Here is a 26,634-nt window from a genome sequence, read left to right as displayed (position 1 = left end):
TGTTACTTCTGTCATTGTTTTTTTTTTTTGTTTTGTTTTTTTTTTACTTATCCGTCCTTATCAGTTTTATACAGTAGTAGCATTCGACTCGTGTTGAGAGCTTGTGCAGAACAATATTCAAACGTTCATGTATTTATCATTATTTGTCTGTCCGTGGAGCAGTATGGATGTAAAGAGATGAAATCATGTGGTAATAACCGCTTCAAAAAAACAAATCGGAAATCTTCAACCAACAATTCAGTTTAAATACGAGCAAGCACAGGCCTAATGATACCAAAGTGTATAATCATCCTTCCCTCTCTGGCTGCCGATTTTAAGACTTTAAACTGAAAATAATTGATCAGCTTAATTCCAAAATGAGCTAAATGAGCGTCTGGTTGTTTAGAGTAAATAGTTTCTTCTTCTTTTTTTTTTTCTAATTCACCAGTTTCAGTTCTTGTCCACACGTCGATTTATTATCATTATTTTTTTTACTTTTTTTTAGATTGAAGAAATGTCATCACACATCATTAAAATGGCATTAAAAGATATACTTGAATTGCAGTTATTTCTTCAGAAATACAATAGAAACAATAGATACAAAAGAAATTATCAATTTACCATTTTTTTTTCACTTTTGTTGAAAGGCTGACAATGAGCTCTATGGCTAATCAGAATCCTGAGTACACTCACAATCTTGTTATGAAGAGATATTGATTTTGATTAAAAATGGATTTCGCGTCTTTTGAAATTAACCTCATTATGCTACTTACAATCAGGTTGTGTATAGCGCAAAAGACAAAGTGTGTTCGGGAAGTGATATGAAGAAATGAAAGTCATGAATACAGAATACAGGAAAAGAAATATACTAAAATAAACACACACAAATACACACACAAACAACTGTGGAACTGGAGGTTTACCCGCTTAATGCCTTCCCCAACGTTGCTTTCCGATACTTCAATTTGAGTCTTCTTCTTTTTTTTTTATTTGGCTTTATATCTGAAGGACGTGACATGGAGAAAGAAATCTTCAGCATGCTGTTGTTGTTGGTATCCGTCCGAAGCAATATCACCAGTGCGACTGGACTGGAGTCTACGACTGAAAACATCATGGAGGAATCTACTGTAACATGGCTGGCGCGATCTCCAGGCACTGGTCGCTTACTGGAGTTTAGCAGCCACAGGACCGGGCGGGTAAACACCACGGATACATCCTCAACGTATTCTCGGAGGTCAGGGATTGAAGATGGCTCGAGAGATGATGTCGACACTTGGCGATGGTTTGGTACGCCGTGGTCATGGTCGACCATTGTGGGGATCTTTTGCGCCGGTGTCGGAATCGTAGGAAACATGCTCGTAATCGTGGTGCTTTTTCGGGGCGGAAACGTGCGTCGCACCACCGACGTGCTCATCGGCGCGCTTGCCGCGGCTGACGCCCTGACGTCTTTCCTCATCCTCCCGTGGCCCGAGGCGAGTTTTGTTCCCGACACCTGGCTGGGTGTGGTGTACTGCAAACTCATGTTTGGCGGCGTGTTCAAGTGGACAGCTATCACGGCTTCGAGCTACATCCTGGTCGCCATTTCGCTGGACCGATACATCGCCATCGTCTTCCCGCTCCAGTTCTCCCGCTGGGTCACCAGGTGGAGAGTGAACACGTGTATCGTGGTCATCTGGTCAATCATCCTGGCTATCGCTCTCTGCGAAAGCATGTTCATAATTTACTACCGCGCGTCCTCCCACGCCTGCGTTTACAGCTACTTTTCACCAGAGACCCAGCTCGCCTACGGCGTCTACGTGTTCGTCTACCGTTTCCTGTTTCCAGCAGTGGCCATGCTCGTGTCCCAGTCCCTCATCGCTGGGTCACTCTACCGACAGTCCAAGCGTTTCAGCGGCGAGGACAGCTCGTCCGGAGCCCGGCCGTCATCTTCTCATCTCGCCGCGAGAGACCGCATCCTGAAGATGATGTTCATCGTCATTGTTATCTACGTCATGTGCTGGGGTCCAAACCACGCCTTTTTCTTTGGACTTAACCTCGGTCTGATCTCCTTCTCCGAAACCGACACACCCCTATACCTGGTCCGTCTTTTTACTCTACTTGGCTTTTGCAACTCGTGCGTCAACCCGTTTATATACACAGTTCGTCACTCCGCGTTTCGCGTCGCTCTTCAAGATCTGTTTAGCGGTCAGCGGGAAACGAAAGCGTTGTTTAGCTTTACCGAGCAGACTGCAGAATCCAAGTTAGGTGAATCGTCAGTCCAAGCCTAGATTGAGGGCAGCGTAACAAAGATAATGTGTTCCGTGTGAAAGATCTAAGCAGCGCCATCCTTGATGTGTTAATGTATACAAAATCTCATATCGTTAGAATATGACGCTATGGAAAAAAATACTGGATGTGAATAAAGGCTTAATAATATGACACATTATTATCCATACAGAGGATTTTTAGAGCCCAAATACAAGTGTTATTTTGTAGACGCACCTCATAACCTCCGACCCACTTTGTTTGTTTGTTGAACAATATTTTTTGCCGAGGCGACCAATATTTAAAATATTGAACGGCAAGAGGGGGTTGCCCAAAGTTTTTTTTTTTTTTTTAAATATAAAGTGCACCGTGATTGGTTGAGATATATTTTATACGAGATGACCTGAAATATGAAGTAAAAACGTCTCTAATTGGTCAATCACGAATTAACTAAAATATCGTTTCTTCTAATATTCTGTGTTTATGCAAACAAATTTCATATACCAATTAGTTGAAATTGTTTTCCGTACAATTTTTCAAAATGTCACTTTCATAACAGGAAATCAAGTTCAGGTTTGATGAAAACAAGTTGCATTTTTTTTTTTTTTTTTTTTTTTTTTGCATGCAGGCGACGGTATGACGATCGATCAGCTCAGCGCTAGATAGCCCGCGCGCGATATACATGTAGCCGGCCGCTGCCGCTTGCATTTGCATGCAGGTTACAGTACATTATGTGTTAATATAGTACTAGTACTAAGTAAAGTAGGACTACAGTACTAATAATTTGATCTTTCACGATCTACGGTAGATGTGACGTGAATTGTCTCTCAGATCTCGGATACAAATACATGTACATCTAATTTTGGTCTAAATTAGATAGATCTCGGGCTAACAGTAACATGACGGCTACCTTGGATGCATAGATCACTGTTTTATCAGGGACTGAAAGTGGATTAACTTGCACTGAAGAGTGTACATGTACCATACCCCATGTCAGGATCAAGTACAGTAGGAGACCATACAGCACTCGGAGACAGAAAGGGTAGGCCTAAGTGAAAACATTCTTTGCTAAAATCCTCTGTAGGATAATAATGATAATATTGGATGTCCTATTTTCTGTTAATACAAGGAAATAGTGGACTCGTCTTCGACTCGTCCAATATTTGTGCATAGCTCGTCCAATATTCCCTTGTATTAGTCTCAAGGCCATCCAATATTATATAATTACGTGAAATGTTGCTGGTGAAAAGCTTATCATACTCAGTGTTTCTCTTGCTTTTAGGGAGTAGTTTTATGATAAAAGATTCAGCAGAATGTTCATTAAGATGGCGATATTGTGTTCATATCATCACTGTTAGTATTCTTTTGTTTGTATTTTCGCGAATTTGCAAAATTTGAATTACACTACTCTGTCAGCGAAAGTTCGTCACTTTCTAGACGTGATCAGTCAACGTCACAATAGTCGTCACTTTTATCTTATGTTGAATTGCATGATGATTGAAACACGAACGCAACCCATTTACTTGCAAGATATATATATATATATATATATATATATATATATATATATATAGAAACAGGAGGATTTGGGACGAACACCGATCTAGGGTTTTCAATAGCTCAGTCGTTAGAGTACCGGTCTAGTATAAATCCGGAGGTCTCGGGTTCGAATCCCGATGAAAACCCATTTTCTTTGCTCAAAGTTCTCACTATATATATATATATATATATATATATATATATATATATGTATATATATATATGAAGAGTTTGTTTGCAAAAACTGATAAGTCCATATTTGTCAAATGGAGATATTTGCCATTAAAGGTCAAGAAAAATAAAGTAAACAATAAGAAAATTTTTGCTTCTTTTGACCATAACTTAAAAAATGTACCTTTATATGTAGTGACCAATATATCATTTAAAAGGTATCATTTTGTACTCTATGACAGAGACCGTACTTCAAAATCGTCAAAAATGGACTTATCGGTTTTTGCAAACAAACTCTTCATATATATATATATATATATATATATATATATATATATATACATTTTTTACCCTCCCCAGTACGGTTTTGTCCTGGTGCCATAAACTAAAGATTGCAGGTCGAATGCAAAATGATTGATACTAGGCCAAGATACTTTTCTCATAATTTTTTTTTTTGCTACAGTAATTGTTACCGAAAGCCTATGTTCTATACACAGAAAACTCGACTTTCTATTTGCTGCACTCTGCCTGTGTGTCCCTTTGTCATTCTCTAACACGTATCTAATGTTTCTTTAAATAACCATGAATTTTATTCATGTATGACTTATGAAGAAGAGTGTACATATAAAAGGGATGGTATAGTTTCGGTTGAGATGGAGCTTCAGGTTTAAATTTTTTTTTAATGATATTTTCTTTTTTAGATATTTAGAACGTGCTTTGAATTCTAATAATTCTAAGAGGAATTCAAAGTTTATCTACATAAAATTGGTTTTGATGGCCGAGATATCCAAAACAAAGCGCTCATAACAAAAAGTGAGACCCACCTTTTATTAGGAGTGCTTTGTTTGACTTTATTTTTGGACATCTCAGCCATTTCAAAATAAACTTTGAATTCCCCACGGAATTGCATGCTCTTTAATAACATATTACAAAGTGGTTTTTTAGTATTTCACAAAAAGTTAAAAGCTGAATCCTCATCTCAACCAATACTATACCATCACCAGACCTTCCCTCTAAAAGGACCTCTTATTAAGGCTTGCTTTTCAACATAATGCTCTTAAAGTACTATCATTAGACATATAAATAAAGGATGAATCCAAATACTATCATTCAGAGAATGAAAAGTTATTTAAGAATGAAAATAGACTTGTATATGATATAAAGGTACCATTTCGAGTTTGTGATTTTTGCAGGATTTTTTTAAAGACTTCAAAGAGGGAGGAAATTCAAAATTCCTTTTAGCTCTCGTGCTATTTTGTCCATTTTGAACGTAATTACTACGATATCTGTTATATAACCATATAATTATATATAAATATATATATATATATATATATATATATATATATATATATATATATATGTTTACCGTGTTACATTGATGTAACTCTACATACCCATGCTAGGAATCGTTTTTTGATCTCATCGAAAATAATACATTTTCACCTCTTCACTCCGATATGAACTTTAATAATGAATTATCGATCTCTTTTTGTTGTAACTCATTGCGTTTAGGCAATGATGTTTATGGTAATAATGCGCATGCACGCAAACAACCAAGTGTGTAGGTAGGCCTAATGTGTCTTTCTAAGTGTCCTGGTAATTTTCACATAAATCCACATCTCGGAAAACACATTTCGTCATAAATAGAGAGTGGTCTGTAGGCCTATTTCTAATCTAATCTAAACAAGCAAACAAACAAACAAACAAACAAACAAACTGTCACGTACATTTGTGATTTCCTTGCTTTAGACTCGTTCTGTCTGAATCTAACCTGACTCTTTAACGATTTGAATGAAGCTTCTACAATATCTGCTGATTGAGTAAGAACTCTGAATGAATTCTAGCATGTCACGACCTAGGATTTCGGACGATGCGATTTGATCAGCTCTGAACATTATAACACGGAAGAATGACATTGTGAAAACAAACATGAAATATTTGGGCAATTACTATACTTTATGGCATATCTTGTTCACACGCAGAGAGAGTCGAAAAGACCACAAAATCACCCCAAGAATCACACATCAATTTCACAAATATGAAGATCTTTACTTGGAAAAAAACTGAGCTGATTGAATTTGCCAAATGAAGAGTTTGTTTGCAAAAACCGATAAGTCCATATTTGCCAAATGGAGATATTTGCGATTAAAGGTCAAGAAAAATAAAGAGAATAATAAGAAAATTTGTGCTTCTTTTGACCATAACTTAAAGAATATACCTTTATATGTAGTGACCAATATATCATTTAAAAGGTATTATTTTGTACTTTATGACAGAAATCGTACTTCAAAATCTTCAAAAATGGACTTATCGGTTTTTGCAAACAAACCCTTCAAATATATGCTTAATTAAAACCAAAGTCGAAGATATGAGATTGCAAACTTTATACATCACTTCAGTGGTAAGAATGAAAATAATCGCGGACATAAGAATGATGATAGTCATTGCCCCATGAGATGATAGTCGAAAGATCTGTTTTCGGTGATTGGTGAAGAAAATTAATGTTAACTGTCTAAAAAAAATAGTTATTTAATCAAAAACGCACGAAGTAACATAACTGGACAGAGTATAAGAATACCTGACAGATCATAGCAATGTCTGTTCTTCCATGAGCTGACTACACTATATAACGCAAAATGTAGCGAAGTAATGCATGAATACCATGTTTCCCAGCGGCTATTTTGCACTATTGTACTTAAGTGACTAGCTGACTGTATTAAAGAACGGCCCGAGTCCACGCTATTGGGTATCATTCTTCGGAGACACCTTGCAAAGTAGGGTAAATAAAGATAATTATTTGATTGACTGTTTGCATTTTACTTTGTACTTGAAACTGAGAATATTAAGATGTCAATTGTTGTGTTTTTCAATTTTCTCAATATTTTTCTCGAATGGACTCGGGTCTTTCTTACATTCAGGTATTCAATTCTTTTGCTGCTTGCTTCAGATAAAAATGAATAAGAAATGCTGGCAAAATCTGCCATTAAAATATTGGAACAATGTAATGTACATGAAACAAATAGATAATAAATTATAGCAAGACAAGCATTTTGCAACTATTTCAGACAACATTAATGTTTCATGTGTGTGAATGCTTGGGTAAATGAATACCTGTTCATGTCTGCGTGATGATAAATGTATAGGAATTCAAAGCAGAATGTGTTAATGTTGGCATATGTGAATATAGATCTGTGTGTGTACAAGTGATGTTTTTCATTCCATGCTTGTGTTCATGGATGTGTCATGGCAAATGTGGTTTACTTGTTTGTTTACTTCTTTATTCATCATTTCATATACATTGTATTTCTTTCAATTCATATTTATATACATATAAAAAAATGCACGTCTTATTGTACACTGAATGATCCATGTATCCATATTCACAAGTATTATCAAAGCATGTGTTTGCAAGTTTTCATACAAATATGATAAATAAAACAACTAACATAAAATAAATAATACAATTCTTCTTCGTAGTCACTCACTCGTAACTATCTCATGATCAAGAATATCGAACCCTATAACTTTTTATAACCGTCCATCCATGGAATCCCCATCAAAGACTCTGAGGATGTGGATCGAGACCGAAGAAAAATACAACAAGTCCTCCCCAAGAGATGACACAGCATTTGCTCCACGACCTGTGGCAGTTGCTCCTGTCTTATTTTCTCCAAGGACTTTAATAGGTTTAGGGTTAGGGTTGTGATATGGCTTTAGGTTTAGTGTGATGTGATGACTAGGTTTAGGGTTACGGTAATGTTTGTAGGCAGAATTTAATATGTTTAGCTTAGCGTGCAGGTCTGCTATGGGAGCAATATTATCGCAGGAGCAAATATCACGGAACATCCTTAACCCTATTAAGCCCAAGCTATTTTGACCCCTCGCAGGCCTAAGGGGGGGGGGGGGGGGGCACAATAAGCCCCCTATATAACTTTTTTTTTTATCATTTGATGTATCATCGTCATATTTGGCACATGGGTAGAGTAACTCATTCTCTACACAACCATCTATTTGAATTTTCTCAAGGTCACCCATGGAGGGCACTATTTACCAAAATATAAAGAAATACGTAGGAAATATGCTAAAAACATGATTTTTCTGTATAATTTCTTTATCCCCATATATCTTGTTATAGACCAATCATTTTCATATTTGTCACAAATGATATGACGGTGGAATCTCATTATTTGTTATGGTTAAAATTTCTCAAGGTCACCACATGGGGGCGCTATTCATGTCAACATAATAATACATTATGAAACCTGAGATGAAATGTTTGGGATGGGTACATGTATAGTTATGACGTTTCATATTTGCATAATAGTGGAATTTTGAGATTGCAAATTGATGATATGATAAACTAATGGTACTAGAGGCATAACCTAGGTGAAGAAATCAAAATAACACAAAATTAGAAGGGCAATCTTTAGAAAATATTATTGTTTTCAATTATCTCTAGTATATCTATTGTTTTATGCCTTTGTCATATAAAAACAAAGGAAATAATAAGAAAACTTTCCAGGACCATAATTACTTCAAATTTTGCTCCTTCAACACTCTAATTTCAGCCTAGAAACACCCATTTTATACATTGTAATGCTGTTAAATGAAATGGGAACAGAAAAAAATGCAAAATCTGACTGACATGGTTGTCAGTTTATGGTTGCCTTGGCAACCAGCAACATGAAATATAGCTAAATTATATATCAAAATGTTTGCAATAAGATTTAAGGAAAAGTCACCAAATTTGGTTGAAATCGGATTAAGGGCGAAGGAGTGGCAAATGAAAATCTGGTAGGGGGGCACAATGTGCCCCCCCCCCCCCTTGGGCTTTATAGGGTTAAGAAGATGCAGTTACCCGGGTCATTGTTCAGACAAATTATTGATAAACGGCTGTCTGAGAACCCCAAGACCAAACAAGAGCCAGATCCAAAACACCAGCAGGAAAAGCATGGTCACCATTGCATACATCAAGGGTAGGATCCGAAGCACAGCGGAGAATCTTCAGTGTACAATGTGGTCACAACCATGCGCCCTCTCTCGGAACTAAAGAGGGATGTTGGTACACGCGTAGGAAAACAGATCAACTCAGAACTCCACTGTAGTGTATCAATGATATGCAGGGTACTCAGCATGATCGATAGGTTATGAAAGCATGCATATGGACAATGCATTAAAATCAACTGAGATTTGTGTGTTTATGTTATTTTGTGTTATATATCACTAAGTTCATTATTTATTTATTTTTTTTTTTTGGTATTGAGAAATGATAATGAAGACCGAAATTTGATGATACTGTATGATAACAATTGTAGAGGGGGGGGGGGGGGGGGTAGGTGAAGTGGCAATACTTTTCTGATTGCCCTATCAAGCTGTTATTAAGCTGTAATCGTATTAATATTTGAGTTTGTTTGTATATTTGTTTTGGTGTTGTGGTTGATTTGTAGTATAAGTTATTTCATTGTTTTTACTCTGTTTTGATGTTCATGACATTTTTATCTGTACATAATGTGAGCAGGGCCCCTTGGTAGAACAGTTAACCAACTGAAAGGGCTACACTGCTAAAAGAATATTGAAATAGATAAATAAATAAATAAAAAATCTTGCTGGGGCTGTGACAAGGTTTACGTCTGGGATTCACACAGAAAGTTTGGAGTAAGGAAGTGTGAACACTAACTATTAGAGACGGAGTCCATTTAAGGAATCCATTTCACCAGGGCCAAGAAAGAGGCGAGGACGACACTGAACAAATCGCCCATCACTGATCAGGCTATACAGGAAAAACCACACGTTTTACTAGAGGGAGAGCAAGATCTTGTCCACAGAATAGATAGCAACAGATTTACATACTGGATCAGGGAGGTCACTGACATCCAGTTGGGGCGAGGTGAATCGCCACATGGGATAATACAAATTATCATCACCGTACATTCCCATTGTCTCACACTGCAAGGCTGCGAACACCCCATCTACGGCGATTCAACGCCAGTCTGATGATTAATGCAGAAAACAGAACACGAAAGCTTATGCACAATTAAAGGTAAAATCAAACTCTGATTGTGAACTAAAGAAATTTATTTCCACGTTGTAGCTCATCTACTCCCTGTCATAAAAGCTGCACCATCCAGGAATCATCACTTACATATCGCATGATTTGTTTGTGTCTTGTGTGCGCCTCGCAACCTCATCACCTGAAATCATTCACTAAAACTCACTGTTCCAAGCCGATCCCACTTCCGTATCTAAAGTGTGATTACCTGAACGTATCTATTTTGAGATGCTACATCGACAGATCTTAGTTCATTAGGCTCCACATTTTGACATGCAGGTAATAATCAAATGGACTTTCTTAAAAACAAAAACAAAAACCATGCCATCTCCTTTGACAAAGAGACAAGACAGGATCATTGGTGTATTATACACTTGTACCAAAATTACGTCACATGATTTTATTCAGGAGCTGTGCCTCAAGAATCAAATAAAATTCCAATACATCTTGCCTCATATATATATATATATATATATATATATAATTATATATTTTATATATATATATATATATATATATATAATTACATATATATATATATATATATATATATATATATATATATATATATATGTATACACACAGTACGGGGAAGATAGGGCATTCACGGACGTAGCTAGTTCAAAGTACATGTAGTTTATTTCCACTGGTTCTGTACACTCACACTCTCTTCCCTGTAGTAAATATATATTAATATATATCATTATGTGTGAATGCATCATTTCATGATTTGAAGGTCATTTATATGTGTATATATGCAAATGTAGCCCTAAATGTGTGTGTCGTGTGTGTGTGAATGTTCGTCTCTGCCTGTAACAAGATACGTTCATATTGCACACACACCGTTGTGTGACATACGTACATATTCAAATCATACAAGTACATTCACTGTACATTGTTGATGCAGCCACATGAATGCATACAGGCAAGCTGAGTACCTTCTTTATACACTTATCTTTATCTCTCGCCACGCGGATACGCAGACAAAACAAGAGAGAAAAAAAAAACAAACCTTTCCAAAACCGAAATATCAATGAAGACAATATACTGGTAGGCCTGTTTAAATTGAAACGAACATAATGACATTGCCTTTCCTTATATCATGTTAAGGCTGGATGTATTGAACAGAGTAAAATAATGTTGGACCAATCAAAAGACGTAGAGATTTAACCCCACTCCCCGGAATAAGCAAGTTCGGAGTTCCACTTCGTGCATGAGTAAAAAAAAGTCATTTGTACCAACAGGGCAAGTTAGTTTTAAAATTCACTGAGATATTAAAGCATCTTTGATGTAATGATCATTCAAATATCCTTCTAAACGCTGCTTGCCATCACATCCACCTGACAGCAAAAGTGGTATTTAGCAATATCAATACGATTCAATGCCAAATAATGCTATGGATGCTTTCACATGACTGTCAGTGTTGATCATGGACAACGACATTCTCGATAGAATGAAGTCATTTTCTAGCACCAATGATAAAGAAAAAAAAATCTATTGGAACGAAATGCGGGTCACCAACGCAAGCAAAAGAAATATTTACTCTCCGTGGTCGAACTCTTCACATTTCACCTTTAATAAAAAAATCTCTCAATATTCGCCCACGTGCCACACACCATTAAGAAGAGAACTTATGTTATAACAATACCTCCCGAAGGTTTGTTGTTCCCAAACTCACAAATTTCGTATAATTATTATTACATAGATCTTCGTAAACCCGAAAATAAACGGGTTCGTTATTACGAACATTCGTGGCATTTATCCGAAGGTTCGTCAATCCGAAATTGAAATAACGTTCGTTACAATCAAATAAGGCTATAGTTACTCCGAAGGTTCGATAGTCCGAAGATGAAATAAGGTTTTATAATCAGAAAGTGAAAAAAGCGTGAGTTCAAACAAGCCTTCGCAATGGCAAAGCTTATTCACTCTCGGATGAACGAACCTTTATATTAGCGAACTTTATTTTTCGTGAACTTTCAATAACAAACCGAATTTCATTTTTGGATCAGCGAACCTTCGAAATAACGAATCTCATTTCCCAACCGAATAACTTAAGTTTCAGAAGAAGGAAACTTGAAAATCACGAACCATTTTGCATTGTGGGATTGGCAAATGTTGCAATAACGGACCTTATTGATATTTTTAATTTCCGGATTCATGAACCTCACAAAATAGGGAGCTTTGTATAGATTTTGACGCGCGGACGTTTGAGCCGACGCTTGCGCTGGACGTTCTCCTCTCCCTGCGTCGTGTGGAAAAGTAGCTTTAGATTACGCTGGGACGCAACGTATAAAAAAATAAAATCGCGCCACCATTATGATCAGTGCATGAAGAAGCTCTCTGCGTCGCAAACTGTGCGGACGTGAAAATAGCGGAGTACGCGTAGTGAAAAACTCAGGCGACGCAAGCTAAAAATAGATTGACTTTACACGCGCTACTGCGCACGCTCAGAACATTTTTTTTTCCTTTGAACGTCCGCGCGTCTAAAATCTGAAGCTCCCTAATAACAAACCATCCGAGTAACGAGTCTCCCTAATAATGAATCTTCGGAACAACAAACCTTGTGAATGACCCGACCTTTGAAATAACTGAACTGAAGCCAAATCCTTAACCATCAATTTCCATGTGTTTTCAAAGTAAGCATGGAAGCACAGACAACGCTATGCTCTCTCTTGAAGTAACGTAGAACTTAAACGAATTTGATTAATTAGCAGCACATTTAACATTGCTTTTCGCGCATGATGAGTATTCAATAAAAGAAGGATACAATATACGAAGGGTTTCGATTTATTCATTGCCTATACCCAAACAGAAGCAGAGCTTCCTCTAAAGGTTTCGTTTTCTTGTTCTGTGATTATGCTTGAATTTCAATGCCACGTATCTCGCAGGCAGGAAAGTCAACAACTTCCGCAGTTACTTAAAGGTACACCGACACGCTTTACAAGAGGGTGCTGTTGAATAGTACGTAGATCGCCGTCTAGTTACTTTACACAGATCGTTAATACCATCAAGTAGTTCAGGCAAATTCAGCTGCTAGCCATCAACAAGTAAAGTTTATCTTCAAAGAATCACAGCGGAACTAGCTGCGGATAACGGTTAAATCAAGAGACGAGCTGAGATTTACATAATGTCGACCATTTTCGTCATACATTATACATAAAATCGGCTTTATTCGGACGTTCGGAACTAGGTAGATGCGTAAGCGTTGGTCCATGCAATTGCCCCCTCTTCAATCCTAAGCCCTTTTGGGGTTACGCCATTTCCTGACCCACTTCATCTGACACACTCTTTCTGACACACTTTTTTTGCCATTCATTTTGTACACGGGGCAGTTTTCATGAGACGGCCTCTGTTATTGGCTACTGTGCTAATGAATATTCAACAGCCTTACGATTTTTTTTTTCATAATGAGTCACTCGTCTGATGCTGTGTCTGTGATTGGCTTTTAGCTATTGACTTACGCGTGGTATCGTGATATCGATCTCCTCAAGGGGGTCCATGACGATATCTGATTACCTGTGTGTGTCGAATTGCGTTTTGGTGCCAGTGAGTGTGGCATAACTTCTGCAGGTTTCTTGTCCATTTTTCTCTCTTTTTCTCTCTTTTGCTTTCGTATCATCTTATCTCTGTTATTCTTAGAGTACAATCGTACTACCACAAGTGTTCCCCCCCCCATTTTTTGAAGTGATTATCTCGTTTGCAACAATTTAGAGGTGAGTTTTTGTTCGAGTGTTTGTTGAGTCTTTTGATTGAACACGATGTAGATTATCTACGTGTGTCGAGAACATTCATACTTTGTATGGTACCCACTCGTTTGTTTGCGTGTGCATTTTTACCGTACAGTGTCTTCATCGTTCGTCTTCCAAGCAGCGGGTTTTCACCCTAGTTTTCCTCAACGTAGTTTTTTACCTCAAAATTTTTGCGGTGCAGGATATTCAGTGTATTTTTTCTACGGTAAAATGCCATCGTTGAGATCTCCGTGTATTCATTACTAGTTTTCCACCTCCGTTTCATTTTGTGTACAACTAACATTGATCTAAAGTCTAACGTAGTTAGCTACAAAGTCTGCGATGTCTGTACGTTTGCTGATGTGTTTTTGTGAGCTGGGAGTGACTATGGTGGGAATGATATTCAGGGTTTTGCTGTGGTTGAGATGATAGTGATGATGAGCATAATGATTCTGGTGATTATATACGAACCCTTTTGATGATGCAATTTATTTCGTGTGACCATGACGTTGATGGCGAGAACGACACGAGTAGCCTAGCCTAGGCCAAGGACGAGAGTGACACTGTCCACGGGGGCTGTTGCTCGCTCATGCACAGGAGTGGTCTAGACTAGAGACCTGCATTTCATCATTTTTTTAAAACCTTTTGTTTGTTTACTTGGGTTAGTGCTCCAAAAATTCGTTTCTCTAAAGAAACTCAACTAAAAGGTTGCATCAGGGCTATGCCTTAGTAAATATTAGATCTAAATGGCGATGCTAATTTAGTTTTCATTTAGAACTCGATGATATCCCATTTTCTTTGCTCATTTTTCAAATAATAAATTATTTAGAACTGTACTTAAATTCTGATGTACTGCATTCACCATTGTAAATATCAATAAAAAAGAGCCCGCTGAGCAGGTGTTTCATTCTATCCTTTTCATTTCCTCCCTATCGTTTTGGTTTCCTTCCTGTCACTTCCTTCTTTGACCCTGGATGGAAGAAAAAAAAAATCCCATCTTGCCATGTAAAGACAGAACACATACCATCATGAAATATTATGACATTAGAATAGTTTTAACAGATTATGTAAGTCATCATAATTCTTGTGTGTGAAAATAAATAATAAATAAAAGGGGATTTCTTACAAAGCAGTTCTTTCAAATGTCCAACAGCCTCAGAACAGCTTCGATAATGAAGCTAGTGAAATCTGAAAACTATCGTGGCAACAAGTGATATTGATAGGGAATTCTGACAAAAACTGTCACAACATTTGATGTTTAAATTTGTCTAGTTTTATTGGATTAGGTCGTGAAACTAAATGCCACCGACAAAATCACAATCGATCTCAATTTGAACAGAGGCAGTAGGGTAGGAATGACTCGGCAAACAGCTGATTATTTATGCGTCGTATCCATGGGCAACTGCGGGGTGACTGCAAGAAGACGCACGAAGTTTAGACTTGAGTCAAGAACTATTATTTGTTATTAATTTTTTATTCAACATATTTTTTCTTTGGATTGCCAAAAAAAGTCAAAATATTTCATATTACGCTTCTAAAATGCATTATGAATATATGAAGTATTTTTATCGTGATTTCATGAAGAATTAGAATTACATGTATTATGAATATATAAATACTAGACGGGCTGAACAATGAAGTCTAATTTTGCTCCAAGAATTAGCCTCCCACCGTACCTGCTGGTGGTGCATTCCTAGCGTTCTTGCTTGCCGCACTCTCCCAGCAGCCACGTGCACGCATATACATGCATGCAACAGTCACATAGAGTACACGTTTAGCTACTTCACCGATCTCACTCCTGATTCTTGCAAAGAAAACCTTCACAAGTGTAGAAAATTCTCTCGAAACTAAGCCAGACATGAATTTGGAACATACATTACAGTGTCAAGACCTTTTCAGTGGACTTTGATTTCGCTATTTGTCTGTTTAGCTCTTGAATGTACGACTTCTTACGTCCGATTTGTTTTTTACCTCACCACGTGGTGCTGTTTTTTCAGCCCCATGCTTCCTCCATATGCACACGTAACACATGTTGTTAACACACACAAGCCACCGGCACCGCGATCGAAGTTTGAGCGATAGCGATAACATGTGTGGAGCAGACATGCGGATTTCAGCACAGGGTAAAAGAGTAGTTGAACGTATCACGATTGTAAAACAAATATTTTTCTATGTCTCTGCCAATTTGAATTAAGTTATCTAAGCATAGATAGATTACGATTTTATTCTAAAATAGATTAGCTATGGCAAGAATTTGCTTACACGAGAGTTATATGATAACATTTCAAAATAAAACCCCCGTCATTGAATGGAATGTTCGAGAGCTATCTGGGGGGGGGGGGGGGTTGGGAGGCGGCTCCAGGATGTTATGGACACGTCGAATTATAAGTGGGTATATGTAATTACAGATGGGTTGAAATGAAGAGGATTTATGAATAAAATACACAGAAACATATTTTTTTTTCATAATTCCTTCACAGTTTATTATTTCTTTTTATAAAATTCACATGAATAGTGCTGTACTGAGTCAACTAAATGCACATTCCCACAAGTGTACATGCATCATCCCTCCTGTTTAGTGGGAATGACACAGGCAGTTTTTCAATGACGTATGCTGAATACCCTTCGCGTATAGATCACGCCGTAGGGAAGATCGCGCCCAAGTTCACTGCCGACTTACTAGGCAGGCACGAAATTACAGATTACACAGAGGCCCGTTACGTGGATGGGTTAAGCAGCTGAAAAAAAAAAGTACTGGAAGCGCACGTAGTAGCAAGGCCTGCACGTGGATGAGGTTAGAAATTGCCGCGCGCCTCCAGCTCATCAGCTCCTGGCCGCCTCTTATTGGCCGGCCGGCCTTGAGCGCGACGTTCGACAAGCCATACCATAGTCTTGAATGTTCATTAGCACAGTAGCCAATAACAGAGGCCGTCTCATGAAAACTGCCCCGTGTACAAATTGAGTGGCAAAAAAAGTGTGTCAGAAAGAGTGTGTCAGATAAAGTGGGTCAGGAAATGGCGTAACCCGCCCTTTTGGATCGTTTGAAAAATACAACCGATAGAGAATGAAAATTTTCCTTCTTATTTTTCCTCAGTGTATCATTATATCTCATTGCAATTTAGAAATCAAAGGAAAGTGTGCTTTCAGCAAAATTAGGGCGTATAATGTGAATATCAATTTGGTCTAGTAAAGTTTAAGAATAATGTAAGAGTGATATGACAATTAATCACACACATCATTGACACAATGACGAACACAATAATTGTTTGTTTGCCTGTTTTGAAGAGGGGTTTGATTGTGAGTATTAACTGAAAGCAATTTATCCTTTGACAGTTTCTGACGACTAGTACTTTTTCTTTGCTTCAGTCTCTTCCTGGCACTCCTGTTGTAGTTTTCAAGCGCTATGGCCAATCACGACAGCGATGTACATGTCAGAAAAACGGTTGGTGGCGCTGTTCACAACTCTCAGAATTACTCCCTGACAACTCGTCCACACCGACTGAACGCCTCATAAACAACTCCGAAGACAGCGGAGAAGCTGTTGCCAAATGCGGACTGGAGAGGGTGAAATCGCGTTTTATGACAATAGAGCAGCCTGTGACACTCGCATGCTTTTCGTACAGACTTTTGGTCACATTGGAAGCAGAGTACATTCACGCGCGTGTCGCAGCAGACAACAACTTTTCTCTGAACCTCAACGCTTCCCAATCCACTTGCGACGCGGATGGGAATCTGAACGGGAGCTCTGCAAATGTAAACGAAGAAGTACAGTCTGTGACGTCACTCTGGTTGCTGTACCTAGGCTTAGCAATGTTCATTCCGAGTAAGTAGGCCTACATTATTCCTTTACTTCTTTTGAAAAAAAAAAGTGAAAATAAAGTTTGAATCGAATTGAACTGAATTGAATTAGTTTAACAAAGGGGGCGCTCTTTGCAGCAATACTGATATCACTTCTAACAGAATTGCTGAGGAAATTTTATCCAGAACATTTTCATTTTGATGATGATGACATTACAACGCATTTCATTATGCACGCATGAAGAGTATTGAATGTGTTCATAGAATCTGTCCTTTGTAATTCACTCTGATGAAAAAATAAGGTGATTTCCCTAACAAGATGAAGTAATGACATCGTTTTTGATAAAGGCTGGGTAGAGGGGTTAAAACGTCATATTCAGCTGTGTACAAAAGAATTACGTCAGATTAGTTAGGAAAATGCGCGAAGAAAAGAAATCATCCACTACGCTTTTTTGTTTTGTTTTGTTTTGTTTTGTTTCTTTTCGCTAGACTTATTCACAGCACTTTGGTTCGGTTTCATGGGAGACCGAGCAGGAAGAAAGCCCGCCCTCTTCGTTCCCGTCCTTGGATTCTGGTGCCAGTCCATCGTGTACTTCGCCATCGTCCGATTCCAGCTTCCTCTGTATGTATTCATAGCCGGTGACTTCATATCGGGCTTCTGCGGGTCTACCGCCCTCACATTGTCAACGGCGGCAGCGTACATTACGGATGTGACGTCAGTAAAGTCGCGCACTTTTCGCGTAGTAGTGCTAGAGAGACGGTCGCGTTTGTCGGCAGCGCACTCGGGCAGATTTCGCTCGGACTCTTGTTGCAGTATGGCAGCGGCGGCGGCGAAGGCAGTGGGCACTATAAGGTCTTCCTTACGCCCTTGATTCTGGCATTCGCCACTTCTAGTGCATCTCTGGTCTACATCATCTTCCCCCGGGCACTTATCGAGACTGTAGACAGACGGACGGCCACGGGCAGATCGCTCATTTCTGGTGTTGTCAGTATGTTTCGGGTAAGTGTCGAGCCAAACGTTTACAGTTGCAATGCGAAACTAGACTCGGAATTTGTCAAGACTGACAAATTAGGTGATCCGATTTTTTTTTTTTTTTAATCAATGATTCGAGTCCTGATCGCAATAGGCATGACCATATAGGTTTCATCTGTGTTTAGAGACATTGGCCGTGTGATATTTGGATTCTCATTTACAAAAGAGAGTCAGGTCTACCATCTTTGGTACCAAATTCGGTATAAACCAGGGAGGTACCTCCCTGGTATAAACTATAACGAAGATACAGAATGAAGTACATTTGACCATTGACCCAACTTTGCACAGCCAAGATGGCATCTGAGCAAAAAGTGGTTATTTTGTGAAATGATTCTTGTAACATGGTCTTTGCGTGTGCAAAATATTGGAAAGATAGGACATGTATTCACCAAGATACAGGTTGAAACATTTATGACCTTTGACCCTAATTTACATACCCAAGATGGTGTCTGATCAAGTAGTTGTTATTTTATGAAATAATGTACGTGACATAAACTAAACATGTGCAAAATATGGGGGTGATAGGGGCTGTTTTTCTAGAGTTATTGCAAAGAAAGTTGCAGAAAGAAAGAAATATCTCAATACATCGAAGATAAGTTTGATTTCAACCAAGTTTTTTGACGTGATCTCGGCGTCGTATGAAAAGATGGAGCGAATCTTGACGATAGCCCAAAGTCTCAGCTACAACATATTAAAATCTGGGAGAAATTCACCGAGGAGTAAGTGAGCTAGTGCTCGATAAAGACCGTCATGTCAATTTTCATTTCCAGAAAAATTCCCTCCCATAGAGATAACACGTAAACTGGTTAAATTTGACAAGGTTACATTATATCCATTTTCACGAGGTGAAGACATCATCCGATTAAAATTTTGATGAACAAAACTTAAAGAGTATTAAATTGGCTACAACATACTAAAATCTGGAAGAAATTCACCGAAGGGTAAGTGAGCTAGTCGTCGATAAAGACAATCATGTCAATTTTCACATCTAGAAAAATTCCCTCCCATACAGATAACACGTCATAACGAAGATACAGGAAGAAGTACATATGACCTTTGACCCCACTTTGCACAGCCAAGATGGCATCTGAGCAAAAAGTGGTTATTTTGTGAAATGATCCTTGTAACATGGTCTTTACGTGTGCAAAATATGGTAAAGATAGGACATGTATTCACCAAGATACAGGATGAAACATTTATGACCTTTGACCCTAATTTACATACCCAAGATGGTGTCCGATCAAGAAGTTGTTATTTTATGAAATAATGTACGTGACATGAACTAAACATGTGCAAAATATGGGATTGATAACCATTGTTGTTCTTCATCTATTGCACAGAATGTAGTAGAAAGAAAGAAAAATAAAGAAAAAATTATGTTATTTTATAGAAATTTGAAGGAGAAGCATTAAAAAATCAGAAAAAGATAAAGTTAGGAAGGGAGATTAAGACTAAATAAAGAAAAAGAAGAAAAAAGAGTTTGGAAAAAAAAAATAAAAAAATATTGGCAAGGGTGAGGCTCGAACCAGGGACCTTAGGATTACGAGTCGGATGCGCTATGCAATGACCTATTTCATGCTCCATAGGCCCTGTGTATTAAGCAAAATGACGCTGCATCGAAGCCACGTGCCATTTTCAACCAAGTTTTTCGACGTGATGCCGGCCTCGTATGAAAAAATGGAGGGCACACTTACGATAGCCCAAAGTCTCAGCTACAACATACTAAAATCTGGAAAAAATTCACCGAAGCATAAGTGAGCCAATGCTCGAAAAAGATAGTCATGTCAATTTTCACTGCCAGAAAAACTGCTCTCCCATAGAGATAACACGTAAACTGGTCAAATTTGACAAGATTACTTTTAATCCATTTTTACGAGGTGATGCCGCCATCCAATCAAAATGTTGTTATTACATTAATGAAAGAACATTTAATAAGCTACAACATACTGAAATCTGAGTGAAAATTGGCAGAGGATAAGTGAGATACGCCCAAGTAAACTTGAAAATTGATGACGTCATTTTGAAAATTTACTTTTTTTATTTTATTAAGAAATTTGATATCTTTTAATCACTTTTTCAGTATCGCCAACCCATAAACTGACATGTACAACTCATCAGCTTTCAGAATATGTAAAGAAAATGGGGGGGGGGGGGGTCACCGTCCATCCTGACGAGTAAAATCGGATTTAAAATTGGCGGTTTTTGGGCATTGTTGTACTGTATATCGCCATTGACGCACGCGCGGAATTTCAACTTTGACAGTCCCGTATGACGTCATATTGAGTCGGATTGACTTGAAACTTGCTAGAAATGTTCCTTGACTTTTCAGACATCCGATAAATGTAAAAAATCGGGAAATTTCTGTTGCATATGAGCTGTACGTGCGTATATGTGCGCGCGCGTACGCGTCCGTCCAATTTTTTCAATTTTTCAAAAAATGCTGCAAATGGTCTGAAACGTGTGCAAAAAAATTTGAGCTCGATTTGAGCATACAAATATTTCAACGCGCGCGTACGCGCACGTTTTAAGAGAAAATATGAATTTTGAGAATATGAGTAGAATGCGCATAACTTGAAATATATGTGACGTAAATTTCATTGAAAAACTCTATTCCATTAGTGAGATATGATTGAGAATGTGTTTTCATATAATGACGTCACAGTGACGTCACGGTCGACTGATCACTATTATACATTAGATCTGTCGTCTTTGGGACATGATACATATATGGTATAATTTTGAAATTGATAGGAAGAGGACTTTCTGAGCTAACCTCTACACAAATTTTGTCCAGAAATAAAGAAGAAGAAGAAGAAGAAGAAGAACCAACAAAGAATCCGTACAGATACAGAAGGTGATCCGAGAGGATTCTCGGATCACCTAATGACATGTCCCTCAGTCAAGGGTGATAGATCTTGGTACTCCAACCCTCTCTGCGAACCTAGCTGTAGTCATCGCATCTGTTGAGAAATAAAGCACAGAAAACTAACATTACATATTTGGTATTAAAGAAAATGAATGGGGAAAAATGAAAAATAAAAATAAAAATAAGTTTGAAAAGTGGATAATCTTTGGCAATTATGCTCCATTGTGAAGACTTAGCATCTTATATATTGAGGTTTCATTACAAGGAAGCGATAGTATGAATATGACGGTCACCTGCTAAACATGGAAATGTAAAGCAAAGATGAACCAAATAACCAGTAAACATAACTTTATGTCTCGACTGCCAAGGTGAACATAAACAGGCGCAGATACAAGCTGGTTCTCTACATGGCTGTGATGGCGTGCGTCACGATCTCATCAGCGAGTCTCTCGAACCTTGTCGTCATCTACAGCATGGGGGCGCCCTACTGTTTCACGCCTCTTCAAGTGTCTGTTCTTCAAGTTACCTTGTACATCGTCAGCGCACTTGGTAAGACAGAGAGAGATAGATTACAAGTTGAAACATGATTTTAGCAAATCAAAGTCACTCCCATGTAGATTTTTATCATTTTTCTGAATGTCACAGAGAGATGTATGCTGCCTGCCAATAAGATTATTGATAGACTCCTGCTTTACCTTGTCCCCGACAGAAACGGGGAAAGCATTATAGATTGAACACGATTTCATGTTCGCAAGAGCAAGGATCCCAAACAAATTTTCCAGAAAAAGAAAACATAAAAATGAATTTGTTTGAGATTCAGTGAATGCGGAAAGGCAAGGGAAACACGTAATGATAGTAGGCCTATCAACAAAAACGTATAATCTTTTATAGATCGTAAACCTATAATGACTGTGTTTAGATCAAACTGATTAATCGTGTAAATTGTGTCGTTATGAGTGAATACTGTTATTGTCAAATGCTCGTTAAAAGTGTATATATGAAATCATATGTTTATATATTTGAAATATATGAACATTATACACATATGTATCTTGAAATATAATATATATCCGTCTAATCGCTTCCCAATAGGAATGATTGTTGGTGGTACGATCCTGCCGCGACTTCTCAGTAAGAACTGGGTCCTGCAGCTGAGCATCTGGAACACTCTACTGGTATACGTCATCATCGGGTTTGCCCGAAGTCAGGCTGGTCTTTTTGTAGGTAAGATATACAGTACACAGGCAACATTCGGGGTAAAGAAGTTCCTTGGAGATCCTTGTCGAATATCAAATAATGTCAATAAAATTTATGATTATGTTATATTCACAATTTGTAATGTATAAAATATAATAAAAGATAAAATAAAAATATAAAAAATTGATGTAATACGATATAAAAAGCTTTCAATCAGAAGACGCTAAATCCGTTGAAATATAATGGATTTAGCGTCTTTTGGAAGCAGGCTCTTCATTTCATATTCTTCATTTATATAACGATATATAAATACACATACATATATTTATATATATTATAACTTGTTGAATATGATCTCTTGAGATTTCACTCTAGCCGCCCTTCAATACACAGCCAACCTAGTCTCAGTCAAATCCAAAGACCCAAGAGAATCCTTTGACGTCCGTGAACTTTGACTTAAAGGATAGACAATCTCAATCATTATTGAGTAAATTATTCTCTTCCCATCATGTGTTTACTGTCGATGACAGTTTTGATTTAGGGTGATACAAAAGGCAAAAGCAAGTTTTATGGGAAAAATTTGCGCACTACCTCTTTAAATTCTAAAGACTAAGGTGCATTGCCCCTTTATGAAAAATGCCATCATGGTCAGTCAACTCTTGGACGCACAGAAGCAAAAAAAAAGAAAAAAAAAGAAAAAAAAGATAAACAAACAACAAAACGGAAACAAATAAAAAACAACAAAACCGACGAAATATGACTCCTAATGATTGATAGTCCTTTGTCTTTTTAATGATAAACTATTATCGGTCTGAAGTGATTATGTTTGGAAATTCTGTATAGGTGTGACCGTCGCAGTCCTCTGTGCTTTATGCTTCCCGTTGGTAAGATCCCAGCTATCGAAACTGGCGGAGCCCAACCAACGCGGTAAGTTTCTTCGCTTCCGGAGTGGGTTTTTTATAAGCACGTGTTCTGTGAGTCTACGATATTTTCATATTTGTACGTAGTTCAATCTTACAGGGTGCATTTTAAAGATATACCGCTTTTGATGTTCACAGTTTTGCATAATTTTGTTTGCTCATTCGTATACACTGTGTTGTCGGAAGATGATACAGTTCGCTTTTACAAGTATGTAGGCCTTATACTGCACCTTAAAGGGATGGTACAGTATTGGTGGAGATGAGAATTGGGCTGTTAGCTCTTTGCCAGATACCATGAAAACACTTAAGATATAGTACAGAGCATACCATCTTAAGAAGAATTCAAGGTTTAATCGATGAAAATCGGGATCCGGAATTACAAAAACAAAGTAAAACAAAGCGATCGTAATAAAGTGTGGGTCCCACACTTTCTTAGAATCGCTCTTTTTTTTTTTTTGATATCTCAGCCATTTCAAGACCAAGTTTCATCAAATAAATGTTGGATTCCTCATAGAATTACATGCTCTTTCATATTATTCATAAGAGGTTTCTCATTATCTCACCAAAAATGTTAGAAACCTGAAATTAGGTCTCAACCAAAACTGTACGATCCCTTTAAGCGAGCCATAAAGGGTCATTATCATTTAGATGGGTGGTTGAGTGTGAGGGTCTGAATGGCCGAAACCTCTCACTTTGTAAATACTATGGCAAGCTATTACAATGTATAATCACGTCTTGTAAACTTTTAGTCTTTTCAAGGAAATTGGAACAAAAAGGGGAAATGAATTGTAGCAATAATCGTATCATAATATATCACATAATATATGATATGAGCAGAAATACTCAACAAAATCTGTCACATATAACAGTTAATAATCACTTACTATATATAATACATCCTTGTATCATGAAATAATTTTAACTTCCGTTTCCGGGAACAGTCAAAATGCAATCAACTAAATACTTATTATAAAGTCTCTCTCTCTCCACATCAGTACTCTACTGACCCGGAAGTACTTGATAACACTCGATGATTATCATCCGTTTTTAGGTCTGATGCTTGCCACGGCTGGCTGTATGAACAGTGCGGCCTATATCATCACGCCCCTCATGTCTCAGTATGTCTACTCGGCCACGGTCTTCTTCTACTCGCCCTTCGTCTTCTTTTTCCAGGCTGCTTTTCTACTCCTACCAAGCCTTGCAACTGGGTAATAACCCTCAACTCAATAAAATAAAAATCCATGATTTAAAAAGCAAGCAAGGAAGCAGACTAACAAAACAAGAAAAACAGCAAAGAACGAATAAATAAATAAAGTAATATATGACGAGACAAATTTGATAAAAAACAAACAAACAAACTAACACCGAAATCTGTCCCGAAATTACATCCTATATTTCATCCTTCATTATAATAAAAGAAAGAAGAAACGAGTCAACAATGTCTTGTAGTGGAAAAAAAAATTGAGGTTAACGTGAAAGAAAAGTTAATTACTATCCCAAGAATATTTAAATATTAAGAGCCTAATCGACGGCAAGATGGAAAAGGTGACAACGTTATTAAAGAAGAAAATAAAAGAATGAAATATATCGAACTCGCAGCTTCAAAACTGAGACTTCTCCATAGGCTATCGATTAAAATTAAGTCGTAAATTTCAACACAGTCAATGATTTCTTATACCTTTGATTATTATACACATGTGCCTATCTATGACATTGCTGAAGAAAATTAAGCATTTCTGTTTGGTAGAGCATGCACTTTATGAATTATATTTACTCATCCGTTCTTTCGTCTCATTCCTGCAGGGTACTCCAGCGTCTGGAACGAAGACCACCTCCCCAAATTCTTATGGATAATGATTCCATCAATAATCACTAATCTTACCTATAACAGAGTCATGCTGTAGCAGTTTACCGTTAGCAGTTTGTTACTTTTTTTCTTTAAAACGAAATAGTCCAGGAATCACAATGCACATACGCGCTCACAGACACATCACTTGGGTTTCTATTGGGATCAAAATCGGAAAGAATGGACCTTCCCTAGGGAGCGAGGCGATACGAAGCATGCATGACCGCTAGGATGTTATTATTCCACAACAAATTCTCAAGAAGTATTACAGATCTTTAACACCAAGCGATTGTTGAATGTCTTACTATCTACATCAAAGAATCTGCTTGCTCACACAATATCATGTTCATGTGTAAATTAGAATGATTCATTACACAGATCTTGCCCACGTGACAGTTGAATGAATACGTCTATGAAATAAAAGGAAAAAAAAAAAGAAGAAACTGTTTAAAATGTTCGCTTATTTCATGCTATGCATGTATATCGTTTTGTCGGCTTGAGTGAAGACCTACCCGTTCATGTTGAATAGTGTGTCAAGCAAAATATACGCCCCCAAAGTCCAGCTCCGTTAAAAGATGTATCTATTCTATACACTAGTCTTCATCTATAATAAAGACGAATAAGTGCTTCCCCAGGCCTCTAATATACTAAAATGTATATATTTACACACAAACACACGAACACACACAAAAAGTAATCACCTGCAGTTCTCATGAATGTCACTCTGTGTATGTATGTGAGTGTGTGTATGTGTAACATATAAATATGTATCTATATGATATATATATATATATATATATAATATATATATATATATATATATATGTATATATTAATATATGTATACATATTATACATGTCTTATATCCACATAGATTTTTGTTATCATTATATAATACACAATTATAGTCATGTACATACAAACATACATCTCATACATGCATGCCTGACATGGTGATTTCAATTAAAATTTTGCTGCTTTCCAAATGAGAGCGGAAAAAGAAAGGATGGCACATTAGAAGAAAATAGAAAGAGCAATGGCTTCCCAATCTGGTAAATTACAATAGAAAACATTCATGAGTTTAGTGTATCTATGTCTTTCTGTTAAGCTTTATATGTATAGAATATATAGTATAATATACATATTTATATGTATCTAATGATCATAATTATCTTGATATATAAAAAAATATTCTTTAATATAATATTGATACATATTCCTAAAGAAATGCATGCCAAGAAAGATAAAAGAAATAACGTG

General features: G+C 37.3%; 1 protein-coding gene across 1 annotated transcript; it reads left to right on the top strand.

Annotated features, from left to right (window-relative positions):
• The first annotated feature begins 995 nt into the window (after positions 1-995).
• On the top strand, positions 996-25,403 carry LOC140226647 (uncharacterized). The gene is given in 9 exon segments (XM_072307089.1): positions 996-2,223; positions 17,105-17,536; positions 18,001-18,263; positions 18,266-18,511; positions 21,779-21,959; positions 22,503-22,634; positions 23,451-23,534; positions 24,579-24,735; positions 25,331-25,403. Coding segments are annotated over 9 exon segments (2,796 nt in total).
• Positions 25,404-26,634: the final 1,231 nt, after the last annotated feature.

This window comes from Diadema setosum, chromosome 3 (assembly GCF_964275005.1).
Source record: "Diadema setosum chromosome 3, eeDiaSeto1, whole genome shotgun sequence".
In the NCBI taxonomy this organism is placed as follows: Eukaryota; Metazoa; Echinodermata; class Echinoidea; order Diadematoida; family Diadematidae; genus Diadema; species Diadema setosum.
Note: the sequence above shows the minus strand (reverse complement) of the source record. Positions and strands in the feature narration are given on the sequence as shown.